General features: G+C 52.4%; 1 protein-coding gene and 2 long non-coding RNA genes across 5 annotated transcripts; 2 read left to right on the forward strand and 1 right to left on the reverse strand.

The window, feature by feature from the left end:
• Positions 1-133: 133 nt before the first annotated feature.
• BATF2 (basic leucine zipper ATF-like transcription factor 2) lies at positions 134-6,502 on the reverse strand. Of its 2 annotated transcripts, none has more exons than XM_059146633.1 (3): positions 6,323-6,502; positions 4,926-5,027; positions 134-1,792 (listed from the first exon to the last, which is right to left on the reverse strand). In XM_059146633.1, exons 1-3 carry the CDS (start codon positions 6,359-6,361, stop codon positions 1,109-1,111), a joined length of 825 nt encoding a protein of 274 aa, XP_059002616.1. In that variant the 5' UTR covers positions 6,362-6,502; the 3' UTR covers positions 134-1,108. The 2 variants fall into 2 exon arrangements, with proteins under 2 accessions (XP_059002616.1, XP_059002609.1); XM_059146626.1 differs by having other exon boundaries at positions 134-1,795.
• Positions 4,719-11,109, forward strand: LOC131815071 (uncharacterized). Of its 2 annotated transcripts, none has more exons than XR_009347550.1 (3): positions 4,719-4,885; positions 9,585-9,842; positions 11,032-11,109. It is a non-coding gene; the product is annotated as an uncharacterized LOC131815071 (long non-coding RNA). The 2 variants fall into 2 exon arrangements; XR_009347551.1 differs by lacking the exon at positions 4,719-4,885 and adding an exon at positions 8,987-9,307.
• Positions 11,110-11,157: 48 nt separating this feature from the next.
• LOC131815080 (uncharacterized) lies at positions 11,158-16,242 on the forward strand. The gene is made up of 2 exons (XR_009347556.1): positions 11,158-11,246; positions 11,540-16,242. It is a non-coding gene; the product is annotated as an uncharacterized LOC131815080 (long non-coding RNA).
• Positions 16,243-17,235: the final 993 nt, after the last annotated feature.

Genomic DNA, 17,235 nt, shown 5'->3' on the forward strand with positions numbered 1-17,235 from the left:
AAGGTGTACGAGGGATTGCCCACCTCTAAATAGAGTTTAGAGAAGGATTAGTCCCTCTTCTTTCAAAGGCCCTTCAGTTTCAACCGTGCCGAGTACGACCCGAGATTTAACGAACGGGCAAAGGCAAAAAGAATTGGAAAACACTTTGATTTATTTACCATAACATGTGTGCCGAGACTTGTGCTCAGTGTCCCGGAGTGTGTCAAATACCAACATAGTGTCTGTTTACATGTGTGTGAAAATCTGGGGGAAGATTTGGAGTTTCTCATCTCAGGCTCGTTACAGAGCTTGTCCTGAGTCTGAGTGAGAACCCCTCCCTATGACCCCATCCCGGCGATACTGCCACTGAGCTCCTGCCTGGGAGAGGCAGAGAGCTATTGGGGAATAGCCTGGAGAGCTGACCTCGGAGAATCTTCCACAGGTCTTGGTATGGCTATGGGTGCCCCTCCTGCAGAAATCCCTGGAGGGGGACTGTTCCAGGCTTCTCCCCAACTCCAGACTTCAGGTTCAGTTCCTTGGCACTGAAAAGACTGCTAGGGGAGAAAGAGTCCACTTCTGGGCCTTCTGGGCCCCTGCCTGGCCTCTCCCCATGCAGGCTTGGACTCTGGACTAGCCCCAGCTAGGGCGGGGTTTCAGGAACTGTCCATGGCTCTGGGAATCGAAAACCAGAAGGAAAAGCTCCTCCCTGCTCCCAGCACGTAAACCTCCTCATACCAGCCCCCAGTTTCTAGGACTTTAGCTCCTAGGGTGCCTGGGTGAGGATCCCACCAGGAGAAGGAAGAGCAGATGGTGGTGTTTCAGGTCCCAAAAAAAGACTTTGTAACCTTGGGCATGTCACACGGCTTCTCTGGCCTCTGTCTCTTTATCTAAAAAGGTGGCGTGACCATCTGGATTTTTGCGGAATGACCATGAAGTTGAAATAAGATAATGGCGGTCACAGGGCCCAGCGGAGTGCTGGACAGCAGCAATGACGTTCTTTTCCTGGTGAAATGGTGGGCCAGCTGGTCAACCAAGAAAGGCAACCTCCAGTGGAAGACGAGGAGATGCCTGTGTGCTAAGGCTGCTACTTCAGCCCAAGGAAGGGGCTAGCTCAGCTTCCAGGGATGCGTTAGAAGTGGACTTGAGCAGAGGAGAGCAGGGGGAAGGCCAAGAGGGGGTGGGGGCTGGGATCCACCCCCAGCCCGAGCTGATGTGTAGCTGAGAGCACCCCAGGCTTGTGCTCGCTACCCTGCAGGCAGGCCACCCCCAGAGCCACTGAGAGGTTGTCAGCGGAAGACCCCAGCTTCCCGCTGGTGGGGTACTCCATCACAAGGGGTTGTAGAGGGCCGCATAGGGCTGGGGGGCTGGGCAGTAGGGTGTCGAGCTCAGAGGAAGGCCTTGGAAGGCTGGAGCCAAGGGGTGAGGCTGACTGGACAGGGCTGGGGGATGGCTGGGCAGAAGGTGCAGTGACCTTGGTAGAGCCAAGGGACAGAGAGGGCAGAGGGGACACGGGGAGGCCAGGCGAACTGTGAGGCTGCAGATCTGGAGAGAGCCGGTGAACCAAGGGAGAGGAGACTGGGGTCTGGAACAGGCCCAGAGGCTCCTGGCAGCCATGTTGTCCGTGGAACACGGGGTCCGGGGGCCGCTCCGTCTGGCCCCAGCCGCCAGGGGTCCCTGGAGCCAAGCAGGTGGCAGAGTCCACGAGGCACATGTCCTCGTGTGTGCGCAGGGTCCGGCTCCACCACACCAGCTCGGCCTGCAGGGCCTGGATCTCCTTCCGCAGCACGTGGTTGTGCTTCTCCAGGGTCTCGTGCTGCTGGGGGCAGAAGCAGATAGGTGGGGGAGGGGATGTCAGCCAGCACGTGTCTTCTACCCAGCCCCCAGCATCCCGAACTTAGGGGGAAAGGTATACTGCTGTCCAAATGCCTGAGCAGGGGCCCCTTGGCTCCTCTCTGGCCGGCTCTCCCACAACCACCCAGCCCATCTCTCCCATTCTGCTCCTACTGGGGCTCAGACTGGCCTGCACTCCACTTCTACCTCCAGTCCCCTGAGCCGGCTGGTCTCCACCAGCCGGCCACCTCCACTCACCTGAGAACTCCATCAGCCTCCTGACTGGGGCATCTCTGAAACTGTCCTGTCCTCTTGGCCCAGAGGAACCATTTGGTAATTATGACATCAACTGTACGTCCAAGTTCAAGACCTTCAAAGTCTCCCATGCCTCCCTGGGCACCGTGGCCCCAGCTCACACCTCCAGCTGTATCTGTCTGACATCTCCTGCTCCCCTGAACTTCCTGTCCCTCCGGTGGACTCTGCTTCTTCACATTTCCTGTCTCCTCTGCCCGCACACTCTGCCAGCACCTCCCCCACTGGGCTAACCCTGACATGGCCTTCTCATGACCGCTTGGAGGTTATTCTGTCTTGCACACCTCTAGGCGGCTTCATGCCCTTGTCAGACCTCCCTAGCACCCAGAACTGACTCACGGGGGCACTGTGAGAGGAGCCCTGGGTGGTGTTTGCACCAGAACGTTCTACTCGGCACTCCTGAACCAGCAGCTGGTAGGTTCTGTTCTGCTGGACTCTCCGTTCTGCTTACCCACTGAGAGCAAGCAGTTTCTAAACGACCATTTATAGTGACAGCAATGAAAGAACTTTCTTTCCACGGCTCCAAAGGGTGAGTGACTTCCTCTGGTTCCCTCCCCTACATCACTACTTTTGTGGACAATTTTTTATTTATCTTTTATTTATTTTCCTTTTTTCATTTATTTGAAAGAGAGAGAGCCTACGTGTGCTCCGCCGACTCCTGGCGGAGCACAAGGCCCCAGCCAGGCTCCATGTGGGGCTCGATCTCATGACCCTCATGACCTGAGCCGAAACCAGGAACCCACGGAGCCACACAGGCACCCTTTTTGCAGACAGTTTTTAAAAGGAGAAGCCACGAGGGTGTTTTACATAAAAAAGTTGCTGCAGACATGAACTCAAAATGCAAACAAGCCTCAAAACCACCAGCAGCCCTACTCCTGGGCTGGTCTCTGCATGTGGAATGATATTTTTAAAACCCGGCATTAGGTCACCTCTCACCTAAATTCTCCAAAGGCTTCAATTCACCTCCAGAAACGGAGTCACTCGCTGGGTCCCTCCTATGTTCACTCGCCACCTCCAGGCCGCTCACGTGTTACCTCCTCAGGGAAGGAGTCCCCAGCTCCATCACCTCGCCCTCCCTGCTCCCTTGTCTCTTCCCTGCTGTACTTGACCCCACAGTGCTCATCACCAGCTGACACCCCAAATCCCTCATGGATCATTGATTTTCTGTCTGGCTCCCCCATGAAAATATGAGCCCTGGAGAGTGTGGGGTAGGCTTTTGTCTGCTGTGTCCACAGCTGCATCGCCAATGCTGAGAACTGTACCTGCCACTGTACCTGGAGACACTCAATAGAACTTTCTAGAAGGAAGGAACACGTGAATGCATGAAGTCTCTACCCTGTCAGGACGGTGCCCTGGTTCTCACTCACACACACTCATGCCAGCGCTATTTCATCTGCCGGCAATGCCTTTTCCTACCCTCATCCGTTTGGAAAACTCCTATGCATCCTTTAAGGCCAGCTCAGACTCCATCCCCATGGACACCCCGATTCCGTGACCTGTGTGTTGCCCCACCCAGGTGCTCCTAGAGCGCTTTATTCTGACTCTATCATCTGCTCCACAGGGCACAACTGAGTTTCTTCTATTTGTCGGGCCCTGTTCCAGGGATGGGGAAAGAGCAGGGGACAAAATCATTCCCTCCCTTCACGGTGCTTCCAGTCTGGTGAGGGAGACAAGCAACAGACCTCTAAAAATCTAAGTCAGAAAACAGGTAGCGGGCGCCTGGGTGGCTCAGTGGGTTAAGCCGCTGCCTTCGGCTCAGGTCATGATCTCAGGGTCCTGGGATCGAGTCCCGCATCGGGCTCTCTGCTCAGCAGGGAGCCTGCTTCCTCCTCTCTCTCTCTCTGCCTGCCTCTCTACCTACCTGTGATCTCTCTCTGTCAAATGAATAAATAAAATCTTTAAAAAAAAAAAAAAGAAAACAGGTAGCAGCTGGGTCTGGAGATCGGGTGTTTTAGGAAAAGCCTTCTGAGGAGCTGACATTTAAACCAAACAGCCGGAAAGAGTGAGGATCTAGCCGGGCTGAGGTCTGAGGCTAGAGGGAATGATCTCTGCAGAATGACTGGGTGTGCGTGGCCAGTGAAGGAACAGGGAGAACAGGGTGTGGGGTTAAGGGGAGGAGACAGCATAGGACCTTTGGCAGGGAGGGTTGTGAATTTCACTCAGCGCTCTAAGGACTAAGGTGTAAGCAGCTTTCCCAAGGGCCAGGTCCCGAGCCCAGCTCTGAATCCCCTTCCCTGGGATGAAACTGGTGATGTCCTTTCTCTCTGCACAGAGGAAGAAAAGCTCCAAGGGTCAGGTTACCACCCAAGGTCAAGTTACCATCCAAGGTTAAGAGGCGAGGAAAGTGGAGCCTCCCACCCCGCCCACCGCCCACTGGGGTCCTTTGCCTCTTCTAGTCTCCACAAGGGTCCTGACTGTGGGCAGGGGTTGTGGTCTCCATTTTTGGATGAGGACAGGGAAGCTCAGCCAAGGAGGTAACTTGTAGGTATGAGTGCCACGGGCTGGGACTGTAAAGCCAGTCCCTCTTCACCCTGAACCAGTTTCTCTTAGGGTGAGTGCTTGTCTCTTCTCCCTAGATCCGGGGCGCCTCAAGGGCAGGGCTGGGCCTCGGACACACCTTTGTGTCCCCAGAGGCCACCCCGAGTCTGGCACAGTTTGTACTCAGCACCTCTCTCCGGCTCAGGCGACCTGGGAACACACAACCGTGGAGGGGGAGCTGCTCACAGGCAGGGAGATGGGGATGGAGAAGAGGCAGCCAGGCCAGGTAAGTGGAGTCAGGGTCGGGAGAGGAAGGCACCCCTGACCTGGTGCAGGGCGTCCGCCTTGTCCGTGTGCTTCTGCCGGCTGCGCTGGGCCGCTGCGCGGTTCTTCTGTTTCTTCTTCAGCCTCTGATGGTCCTCGGGGTCCTGCAGGGTATGAGGCAGAGAGCTCAAGGGTTCCGGCAGGTGCCTGCACCCTCTGACCTGGCCATCTGTAAAGCCACACCCTCCCCGATCCAATTCCCCAAGGGTCTCCCGTCTCCTAGAGGACCCCCTCTGGCTTCCTGGGCACCCACACACGGCATCGCTCGCGTGGTACACCTTGTTGCAACACCTGCCTCACCCACACATCCTGCTTACAGCTCCCGATGGGGGAGGACACATGGAGAAGCCCAAAGCCTCAGTTCCAATGCAGACAGAACTGACTTCACGCCTACGCTCTCCTTAGCAGCCATCTGGCTCTGGGCAAATCGCTTCCTTCTCTGAGCCCCGCCGCCTCATCTGTGCAAGAGCCATAAAGCAGGCATGCGCCTCGTCTGCAAGGTCAGGACCAGGGTCCGATTCGGCTCCGTGAGCCCGTGCCCAGCCCAAGCCCGAAGCTCATATTCAGGGACTCAACAGACATTTATGGAGCACCTACTGTATGCTGGGCACTGAGCGAGGGAGACAGAACCGCAAATCAGGCAGGCAAAAATCCCTGCCCTCCAGTTGCTGACATTCTAGGGTGGCTGCAACCTGGAAGGAATGCATGAGTGGACCCGAAGCTCCCCAGCAGTGCCCCTCCCCTTCCCCTGGGCCCCACATTAGGGGGTCCTGGTCCATGAAACTTAGACAAGATTTTTAACCCCAATGCCCAAAGTTTTGGAAGGTCAGACAAGAGAGAATGTTGGAGCCCCACAGCCCAAATCCCCCTTCCCCTAGGTCACTCTGCAGGTGTGTTCTGAGTGTAGGGAGCTCAGATAAGACCCTGTCCTCCCTGGCTGAGGACTCCATGCTGCTCAGTTCAAGGTCACTAGAAGACCATTGCAGGTGCTGGGAGGCCCAAGAGACTGGAGCCTGGTGGGGGAAAAGACCTGTGCTTGACAGAAGGAAGTGGGCTTCTGGTACTTGGGTCCCAGGAGAGGAACAGGGCCTCCAAGGGAAGCCAAGCCAGGGAATTTGGGGAGGGCAGTGGGGGGAGGGGTGGGCGAGGGGACAGCCTTATTCAGAAGCCACATTCTAAACGGGAACGTGGCTCTGTCCCCTGAGAGCAGGAAAGCCCGCATTTCAATCACCTGAGGAAACTGAAGCCCAGAGAGGGTTTATGTGGGTCCCACTGTCACACCGCCCATAAGTACAGAGCTGGGACTAGAAGCTCTGAACACGTTCCTCCCGGCCTAGAAACTGGGGACGCTTGGCCCTATTCCCCTTCTCATCCCCTGTCCCTGGTTCCCTGTACTCACCGTCCTGGTCAGTAGCCCATTGCCCCCACAGAGGTGCATGGCTTAGGCAGAGGGTAGGCAGAGGCTCAGTTGGGGTGTCCCTCTGCCACTGTGACCTCCCAGTGCCCTCTGGGGGCCCAAGGAAGTGGCAGCTCTTTAAATCCCCGGTGACCACTCCGCCCCCAGCAAACCAAGTTTCAGTTTCTTCTAAAGCCACCGGCTGCTCAGAATCCCTGGCTCGGGTTGGCTCACGTGGCTGGAATTTCCTAACACGAACTGGCCTTCCGGTTGGGTCCCTTTTCTGGAAGGAGAATGAGGGAGGGTGGCCAGAGGAGGGGAGACCAAAAGCCTGTTAGGGGGAGGGTGTTCTGGGGGAGCGAGAGCAGGCGGCCAGGCACAGAGCCAAGAGGGGAAGCCAATGGGGAGCCGAGGGCTCATGTGGGACATGGGAGGGCCTCTGGGCTCTGGCATTGCCAACCGTCCATGTTCGCAGCCCACCTCTGGCCCGTTGGAGCTGTGTGGCTTTGAGAAGGTGATTCACCCTCTCTGAGCCTTAGTTTCCTCATCTCTAACCAGTGTAGGGGGTGGTACAAATAGCTATTCACAGCTTCACAGAGGAACCAAGCAAGACAATACAACCACCCCCAAACCCTCTGAGACCAATGTTGAGGCAAGTGTGCAAAAATAAGCAATGGCCCTTAAGTAGGAGAACAGATGGATAAATTACTGTGTTTTCATTCAACAGACCACGCAGCAGGAGAGGGAGTGGTGTCTAGCGGTTAGGAGAACAGCTTCCAAGCTATGTGACTTGGGGACATAATTTCACCTTTCTGGGGCGCCTGGGCGGCTCAGTCTTAAGCGTCTGCCTTTGGCTCAGGTCATGATCTTGGGGTCCTGGGTCAAGCCCCACATCGGGCTCCCTGCCCAACATGGAGCCTGTTTCTCCTTCCCCCTCTGTCTGCTGCTCCCCCTGCTTGTGCTCTCTCGCTCCTTCTCGCTCTCTCAAACAAATAAACACAATCTTAAAAAAATAAGAATTTCACCTTTCTGCGCCTTTGTTTTCAAATCTATAAAGTGGGGATAAAAATAGTTCTGTTGGGAACGTGACATGAGTTGAAGCGGGCAAGGCACCTGTCACTGTGCTTGGTACAGAGGAAGAGTTCAACAAGTATTTGCAGCCACGGGCTGTGGCCGGTTCGGAGCTGCACTGAGCATCGCGTGCCTGCGAGTCCATCGTGTCCAGCTGGTTGAAAATCACAAGCTGCAGCAAGGTCCGAACAACACCAGTTCTGTAAGGTGTAATCATATGGGTACGCGAATTTGTAATAAAAGTATAAAAATGTGGGGCGCCTGGATGGCTCAGTGGGTTAAGCCTCTGCCTTCAGCTCAGGTCATGATCTCAGGATCCTGGGATTGAGTTCCGCGTCAGGCTCTCTGCTCAGCAGGGAGCCTGCGTCCCCGCGGGCACCCCCCCGCCCCCCGCCTGCCTCTCTGCCTACTTGTGATCTCTCTCTCTCTGTCAAATAAATAAATAAAATCTTAAAAAAAAAAAAAAAGGTATTAAAATGTGCATGTGAGGGATGCCTGGGTGGCTCAGTGGTTTTAGCCTGGGTGGCTCAGTGGTTTCAGACCTCTGCCTTCAGCTCAGGTCATGATCCCGGGGTCCTGGGATTGAGCCCCGCATCTGGCTCCTTGCTCAGCGGGGAGCCTGCTTCTCTCTCTGCCTCTGCCTGCCACTCTGCCTGCTTGTGCTCTCTCTCTTTCTGACAAATAAATAAATAAAATCTTTTTTTTTAAGATTTTATTTATTTATTTGACAGACAGAGATCACAAGTAGGCTCTGCCTAGAATCCGGCACCAAACCAGCCTGGGCTTTAGATTCAGACTCTGCTCTGATATTAGGAACTCGAAGGTCGGTGACCTGCAGCGTCAGTGTTGTATCTGCACGCTGCAGATGACAATGAGATCATACCTAGTTTGCAAAGTTGCTTTGAAGATGGAAAAGAATGAGCTGAGAAGAAAGCTCTTTGCATATTGCAAAGTGCTCTCCCACTAGAATCCATTCCCATTGGTGAGACTGGTGGGAACGCAGGATTAACGAAGCCTCCTAATTTGGCCTCCGTCCTTGAAAGGGGCCTTCGAGCAGAGGCTGAAGTGGGGCACCTCCTGCAGGGAGGCTGCCTTGATGTCTCTGGATGATTTTTGTTCCAGAAACCAAGAGGGCCAGGTCATCGTGCCCAAGGCAGGCCCCTATGGGCTCAGTAAGCCAGTGCATGAGCTCCAAAGGGAAGGATCTGGGGAAGCCACACACATAATGTAACCAAGAAAAAATATCTGTGGGTCAGGGGGCAGTGGCTAGGGCCCCATCGTTCCCCAACTCAGCCCCCAGCTCCAGACTCGGATCCCCAGTCTTTCCCTCTGCAGACCCTAGTCCTGGGAGGAAGGGAGACAGTCCCTGAGTGTGCCTGTGGCCCCTCTCCAGAGGCCACAGCCCTGGAGGAAGTCTGAAGGAGGCAGCGTTTATGGCTGGCCCTCCCTGAGGCGTGGCAGGGATGAGGGACACAGAATGGGTAATGTTTAACCATGAATGGCTGTGCTTGGCTTCCCCCGGACTGGCTGCGCAGGCTTCAGGGTCCCCCAGGGCAACTTCTCACTTAGAAGGGGAAGGCACTAATGCCTGGAGAGGTCAGGTGGCCTGGGGGGAGGGGACAGAGCTGGAGGCAGGACACGCCTCTCCTCCGAGGCTTGAGTCCTCGTCCACAGTCAGGTTGGAAGGGCTTGATCCTCTAGGTCAAAGCCCGAGGCTCCCACAGTGGGAGGCTTGGAGGCCTCCCCAGACTAGAGCTACAGAGTGAGACCTTGGGCAATGGTTCTTTCCTGTCTTAGTCTCTGAAGTATCCCCAGGGCCTCAGACACTGCCTCCACATAGGGGGTGTTCAACAGATGAATGAACGAACGGAAGTCCTGCCGACAGCTTGTCAGAAACCCCAGAAGCTTCCTGGACAAGTAAAGAAGCTTCTGCCTTATTCATTCCCATAGGACCTGCTTTGGGTTCCTGGGGGTCTCTCCTTAGCCAGCCTCTTCATTTTACCAGTGAGGAAACAGAGGCACAGGGAGGATAGAGTCCCCCAGCTGGTTTGAGAGATGTCCTGCCCAGTTCCTTCCCACACCTTACAGGCTTGGAGGGATGCTGGAGGTCTCTAGTTATCCAGGAATGAGGAGCCTCTGGCTAGGTCTCCCCCACCGTGTGCACCCCTCACTTGAGGCCTGGTCTTCTTTGCAGAGCAGAGAAAGAGGCCAAGTGGTTGCGGATGGAGCCGAGACTGGCTACTGGCTTCCCACTTGCAACTGTGGATGGGCCTGCCTGGGAGTGAAGCCTCGGCCACATCGGTTCACACTCGGCCCAGGACAGGAGCCACACACCCAGCACATCAGCTGGCAGGGAGGGGTGGGGAGTCCACAGCAACAGAGGACACTTCCTTCTGGGGAGATCAGAGGTCTTCCAAAGAAGAAACTCTTCAGCAAGGACATCGAAGGACAGGTAGGCTCCATTCTGGCACCTGGATATTTTTTTTATAAGATTTTATTTATTTATTTGACATATAGAGATCACAAGTAGGCAGAGAGGCAGGCAGAGAGAGAGAGAGAGAGAGGAGGAAGCAGGCTCCCTGCTAAGCAGAGACCCCAATGCGGGGCTTGATCCCAGGACCCTGGGATCATGACCCGAGCAGAAGGCAGAGGCTTTAACCCACTGAGCCACCCAGGTGCATCTGGGACATGGAACTTGATCTCGGGTAAGTCACTTAACTCTTCATGCCTCTTTCGTAAAATGGGCATGATAAAAAAGGGATTTGATGAACTCCTAAGGAAAGGGCTTAGTACAGTGCCTGGCACACAGAGAGTCACATACACATCAGTAAAACTTTTAACAAAGGTATTCAATAAATATCTGATAAATTTTTGTTCACATAACCAAAGGCTTGTATTTTATTTCATTATTATTATGTATTTTAAGAAAAAAATGGTGGAGGGGTGCCTGGGTGGCTCCGTTGGTTAAGTGTCTGCCTTTGGCTCAGGTCATGATCCTAGAGTCAGAGTCTTGGGATCGAGCCCCACGTTGGGCTCCCTGCACAGCGAGGCGTCTGCTTCTGTCCTTCTACCTGCTCGTTTTCTCTCTCTCTCCCTATCTCTCACTCTCTCAAATAAATAAAAAATCTTAAAAAAAAAAAAAAAAAGAAAAGAAAGAAAGAAAAGGAAAGGAAAGGAAAGGAAAAAAAGGTGGAGTCCATGAGGGATGAGATTTTTTTCCCCCTAATGAAATACCTTCTCAGTGGGGAAAAAAAAAAAAGCGTTGCTGTCCCTGTGTAAGCAGCAGTACTTAATATTTCAAATCAGTTGCTCGGGGCGCCTAGGTGGCTCAGTGGGTTAAAGCCTCTGCCTTCGGCTTGGGTCATGATCTCAGGGTCCTGGGATCAAGCCCTGAGTCGGGCTCTCTGCTGAGCAGGAAACCTGCTTCCCCCCGGCCCTCTGCCTGCCTCTCTGCCTATTTGTGATCTCTCTCTGTCAAATAAGTAAATAAAATCTTCAAAAAAAAAAAAAAAACTTGAAATCAATTGTTCAAAAGTTCTCATGCTTATAAAGGAGTATTAATAAAAGGTGGGAAATTAGAATTCTCTGGTTCTTAGTTTTCTAAGTGATCTAACTCCAGCTTACGTTACTGACATGTCTAGAGATACCAGCTTCAGGCACAGCTGGATCATGAAGCCCAGACAACATCATCAGGAGCCAATGTCTCACCCTCGCTCATCTAGTAAGATGGGGAAGGGGATAGCGCTTGCCTCCACCCTCAGCCACTCTCCCACATGTTTCCACAAAGGGCCAGGACTTGGTTTGGCTTAAGTCATGTGGCTATTCCTGACGTCAGTCACTGTGGCCAGGTGGTAAGGTAAGATAGGCAAGGCTGGGGTCCCAGGCCCATCCTGGAGTCCAGGAGAAGGGGTCAGCCCTGTCTTAACCCAAGGGATGAGGGGTGAGGGAAGGGCAACCCCCACAGGGCTGTTGGCAGAAGAAGGGGAAACGGATACTGGGCTGACGCCACCATCTTGGCTCAGATTCAGATACGCAGAGGCTGCCGCTAGCCGTCTATCCCTTGGCGGAGTCACATCCCTAGGTGGGATGGACTCCATGCCTCCCATCTCTGACATCAACCCTGCACCCCCTCTTTCCATTGCTTCACAGGGACTCGGGGTGGAAAAGTGGTGGCTTGCTGAGGGGAAGATTCCAGATGAACCGAATGCTGGGCTGGGACTAGGGCAGCAACATCGTGGGGACTCCCCAGGGCGGAGGGAAGAGAGGACTTTCACTTCAGCAGGGCACCCTGTGAACACCCATCCCAGCTGCCATCTGCAAATAGCCGGGCTTCCCAGGAACTGGATGACTTCACCAGGGCTCAGTGACCCCGTCACTGCTCAGTGGTTAGTGGAAGCTGGGGCAGGTGCCCAGCCCTCATCCTGCCAGGCCCCCTGCTGCCCCCAAGCTTTGTGCTTCTGATTCTCTGTTCCTTGAACATACACATCTTTCCAGCAAGCGGACTCAAACTTTGGGAGTGGGCAGGGAGTATAAATAATCAACAAGTGAGTACTGGGGTCAGCAAACCTTCCCAGGGCTTTGCAGGATGTGACCCGGGGGACAGCAGCTCCTGGATTTTTCAGGTGGCCCAAGTCCCACACAGGCTATGGTTCAAATGCCTGCTCTGTCACTTCCAGCTGTGTGACCTTAAACATGGCCTGTGGTTTCTCTGGGCCTCAGTTTCCTTGTCTGTAAAATGGGGATAATACCCTGGCCAGAGCTGTCATGATGATGTCAACCATGGATGGAAAGCAGTCACCAGGGGTGCCTGGGTGGCTCTGTGGGTTAAGTGTCCGACACTTGATTTTGGCTCAGGTCATGATCTTAGGGCCATGGGATCAAGCCCCACGTCCGGCTCTGCGCTCCGGTTGTAAAGTCTGCTTGAGATTCTCTGTCTCCCTCTCTTCCTCTCTGCCCCTCCCCCTGCCCACACTCTCTCTCTCAAAATAGATGAAAATAAAATCAGGAAGGAAAGAAGGAAGGAAGTCACCAGCAAATTCCTTCTTTCCCTCTTTTCCCAGAGTCCCTGGCCAGCTCTCCCTTGTCCCATCTCCAGGGTCTGCTGCAGACGGCAGAGAAGCCCAGGCTGGGAACCCTGCTTAGATCCTAGACACCGAGAGGAGGGACTGTCACCTTGGCCTTTGAGGGAGCCTCTCCACTCCCCAAATGGCATTCCCTCATGTTGTCTTTGGTGTTGGTTCCCATAAGAGCTCTGGGCCTTGTTTGGAGGCTAATGGTGGGGGGTGGGGGAGGGCGGCCAGGCAGGGTCACAAGCCAGAGTCTGGAGAGGCTTAGTGCGGTGGGATATATGAGCCCAGCTCAGCGTGGCCAGTGTCCCCCAAGCAAGAGACAAGAGAGCATGTGTATTGGCTGACCCATCCCAAGTACTGTACCAAGGGGGTCAAGAACTTTGGCAAGGCAGCTTGGCCGTAAGTCAAGGTCAGAAGACTCGAGACTGCCCACCTGGTCTTCCTGGGATGGCGCCCCGAGTCGGGCTTTCTGCTTGGCGAGGAGTCTGCGTGGTCTTCCCCTCTGTCTTCCACATCCCCACCCTCTGGCTCATGCTCTGTCTCTCTCTCAAATAAATAAAATCTTTTTTTAAAAGTATTAAAAAGATCCATATCCAACACCAGAGATGGATAATCCAGGAGGGGCAGATGGAGCAAGGTGGTCCGAACACACCAGCTTCTAGTTGCAAGATAACGAAGTACTGAGGACGACGACGTAAGGGGAGACCCTCCAGGCCCAGAGCCAACAGTGCCTCGAGAGGTATAGGGAAGTTACGAGAATAAATCCTAAGAGTTATCATCGTAAGGAGAATTTCTTCTCCTTTTTCTTTTTCTTTCTTTATTGTATTTACATGAGAAGCTAAACCTATCACAGCAACCATTTCACCAGGTCAAACCATCATGCTGTAGACCTTAGGCGGTGACCGAGGTCAATCATTTTGCCTCTCAGGTTGCCGAGGGAAGGCATAGCTACCACGCACCCCACCAGTCCGTTCACCCCGCCAGGCGCCGTGGCCACGAGAAGCCTGGGCACAGTATAGCTCTCGAGGACCCCACAGGCACACGTGGTCGTGTTTGTTGGAAGAGCTCAGGCTCTCAAGACCTTCCCCCATTCTAAAGGTTCTGGAAAAGCCTAAGGATGTCATGTGCCCTTGGACGGAGGTGTGCGTGAAGACTTTGTTTTGTCATCTGTAAGTTGGAGTGAGGCAGCCGGGCTGAGGCCAGGAGTGAGGAGGCCTGGACACTCCTGCTTGCCCTGTGAGGATTTATTCGGCCAGGGCCGGCACGTCGTACACATCTACTGGGGACAGCGCCTTTCCTGGGTGCTTGCGGTTTACAGAAAGATCAGGGGTGAGAGTCCTAGAACGGGCCAGAGCAGAACTGTGGTCTGAAGGCCACGGCCATTCCAGTGCACGCACTCCGCCTTCCAGCTCTCCGTTTACTGATTAGTAGGACAAGACCTACACTTGGGTATGCTGCCACCAAGTGATAGTTGATGCTTCTGTCATTCGCCTGGGCTCAAAGATGACTCTCACCAGGGGAAAAAAAAATAGGCTTTCTCTTATCAAAACTATAGCTTTAAACAACGTCCATGAACGTTATACTTCATTATAGAAAATTCATCGAGGGCAAGCTTAAAAATAAATACTTATATACACAAATAAATAAATAAAATACTTAGGTACAGCTCTGGCCAGTGCTTCATGACTAGCAATTTAAGTAAGGCAGGATCTTTTCCCCCGGCTTGCTGTTGTTCCAGGATAAAAAGAGTTCTGTTACTTTTCTTTTATGATTCTAAAGGTGATACACGAAATGTATTGCCGACTCAGAAAGGGTGCACCTCTTACAATTAAAATAATACCAAAAATTTCCTCCCCAGACATTGGGTAAACACGTGTGCCTTTTTAAAAGGCATCTAGAGCTCCATCCTCAAGTTCTAATCCATTTACTGGGCCTCAAGAAACTCTCCCTCCAACAGCAGGTTTCACAGTTGTTAAGATTTGGTATTTCAGTTTCCCGATTCTCTCTTGTGAATATATATATATTCACAGTTTTATATATAGCGACAGCTATATAGATCTTTCCAGTTTTCTTCCAAAGGTATTCCCTAAAGATTTGACTTTCTTAAGAACACCCTTTCTTCCTTTCGATCAGGCAAATAAAAATACCGCCTGTCACTCTCGAGGCTCCTGACCTTGTCTTTAAAACCCGCTCTGCCCCTCCTCTCTACCCTCCCGTCTAGATCTCTAGCTACAGGTGATTGTTATTTTTCTAAGATTTATTATTTATTCCAGAGAGAGAGCGCGAGTGAGTGTGCATGTGCAGAATCTCAAGCAGACTCCATGCTGAGATCGGGACAGGAACCCAAACCAAGAATGCAATGCTTAACCCACTGAGCCCCCCAGGTGCCTCCCTAGGCAATTATTATTCAAAAGTTAAATATAGGACTGCCTGGGTGGCTCAGTGGGTTAAGCATCTGCCTTTGGCTCAGGTCATGATCCCGGGGTCTGGGGATGGAGTCCTGCATCGGGCTCTCTGCTCAGCGGGGAATCTGTTTCTTCCTCTGACCTCTCCCCTCTCCTGCTCGCTCTCTCTCTCTCTCTCAAAAAAATAAATCAAAGTAAAATCTTTCTTTTTTTTAAGAAAAATCTTAAAAAAAAAGTTAAATTCAGTTACATCCTGGACCACTATTTCACAGAGCCTTCAGGTTTTTGTTTTTAAAGATTTATTTATTTGACAGAAAGAGAGATCACAAGTAGGCAGAGCAACAGGCAGGCTGGGGGGTGGGGTGGGGTGGGTGGAGCAGGCTCCCTGCTGAGCAGAGCGCCTGATGGGCTTGATCCCAGAACCCTGGGATCATGACCTGAGTCAAAGGCAGAGGTTTAACCCACTGAGCCATCTAGGTGCCTGTTTTTTTTTGTTTTTTTTGTTTTGTTTTTTTTTGCTTTTTTAATTGCTATCCATTATAATCCTACCCTGTGGCCTGTGAGAGGCTACAACAGCTTGCACAGAGCAGGGCTTTGATCCTGACATTTAAACAAGGGTTTGGATACTAGAGGTGGTCATAAAGTAAATCAATCCAGGTGTGCTTAAGGTAATTTTTTTTTAAGATTTATTTATTTATTTGACAGACAGACAGAGGCTTTAATCCACTGAGCCACCCAGGCGCCCCTTAAGGTAATTTTTAAGTTTCCCTCAAACCCACTCGAGAGTTAACAGTTGAATGGCAGTGATTTTCAAACTTCCATGACTAGGACTCTCACTCAAAGAGATGTACGTACTCTCACGTACATATAAATATCCGGATTTTTCAACAAATGTGACTTACCTTTACTCCATGGGCAAAGGCAGCGATATGGTCTAGTCGGTTCATTCCACGTAATTTTTTTTAAAGATTTTATTTATTTATTTGACAGACACAGATCACAAGTAGGCAGAGAGGCAGGCAGAGAGAGAGAGAGCAGGAAGCAGGCTCCCAGCTGAGCAGAGAGCCTGACACTGGGGCTCAATCCCAGAATCCCGAGACCATGACCCGAGCCAAAGGCAGAGGCTTTAACCCACTGAGCCACCCAGGTGCCCCCCCCACATAATTTTTTTGCTAATGCTGCTGAGTTGAACCATACAAAACTGACATCTTTGTAGTCAAAACAGTCAGATCTGAGTGATTTCCTATGGTTCAACGAATTTGTGATCCTAAAGTAGTTTCTCATTCTGCTTAATGGGCTGCACCCCATAAGAAAACACTGTTTTGTGAGTCATTGTTATTACTGTTATTTTTTAAATTAAAATAGGATTGAAAATGGATTTTTCACTTAACGTGTCATAACATCTGCTCCATCTCATCCTTCTCAAAAGCTTCATGGGATCTACCACACCGGTACCCCAGCTTAGGTAACTGATTCCCCACTGGAGGCATTTTCTCCCCCGTTTCTTGTTGTTCCAAACCCTGTCACGGAGAACTTCCTTATCGTAACTGTTCACTCGCTGGTGCTGGAATTTCTGGAGCATAGACTCTCGGAGGCAGAGCGGTAGGCATCTTGTGATCTTAGTTGTGTGTCAAAGCCTTTGGATAAGAGTTAGGCTGCTGTCTCCCCTTTTGTGTGCCTGGTGGAGGGTACACAGTACTGACTGAGGGCACTCCCCCAGGCACCCTGTTCTGTCCAGCCCGCATCTGTCCACAACCTTCTTCTGCAGGACTGGAAGCTCGGGATTGCTCCAGACTTCTCCCTCTCTAGGCCAACACTATGGAGAGCCCCTGAAAAAACGGGGCATCTTCCTGTCAACCGGACCTGAGTTTCCCTGCTGCCCAAGCTCCTTCTAGATTCTCCCGAGGTCACTCTCACATGTACAATAAGGAAACAAAAAGGTTGCCAGGGGGATGAAGCAGAAAACGTGGAGTGCTTTATAAACAATTCACAGAAATCAGCCACTATCTTCAGTTCGGGTGGAACTGTTCTTTCCCAAGCAACAGAGAGCCTTCTACTCGCATTTTCCCTGCAGTGGGCTGGGGGAAGGGCTCAGCCTAAGACCACAAGCTTAGCTCCCCACTCTTGAGTTTACAATTTGCCTACTCCCTATCCTCGTTTTCTTCCCGTCTTCAGGACTTGAGAGCCGAGGTGAAGAACCAAACTCTTGAACAATTTCATTCGTTCAACAACTATTTATTGAGTACCTACTATATGCCAGTCAGGGTATAAGCATCATGTGAAAGGGCTTCTCAACGGAGAGACCACGGACGTCCTGGGCGGGACAGTGCTTCACGCGGGCCTGCTCCCCACCTTCAAAACGACAGGGGCT

This window comes from Mustela lutreola, chromosome 1, assembly GCF_030435805.1.
Source record: "Mustela lutreola isolate mMusLut2 chromosome 1, mMusLut2.pri, whole genome shotgun sequence".
NCBI lineage: Eukaryota > Metazoa > Chordata > Mammalia > Carnivora > Mustelidae > Mustela > Mustela lutreola.

Coding starts and splice junctions, on each gene's coding strand:
- BATF2 (XM_059146626.1), bottom strand. CDS start 6,361: ATGCACCTCTGTGGGGGCAATGGGCTACTGACCAGGACG. Junction 5,028..6,322: donor ATGGGCTACTGACCAGGACG/GTGAGTACAGGG, acceptor CATACCCTGCAG/GACCCCGAGGACCATCAGAG. Junction 1,796..4,925: donor AGGCGGACGCCCTGCACCAG/GTCAGGGGTGCC, acceptor TTCTGCCCCCAG/CAGCACGAGACCCTGGAGAA.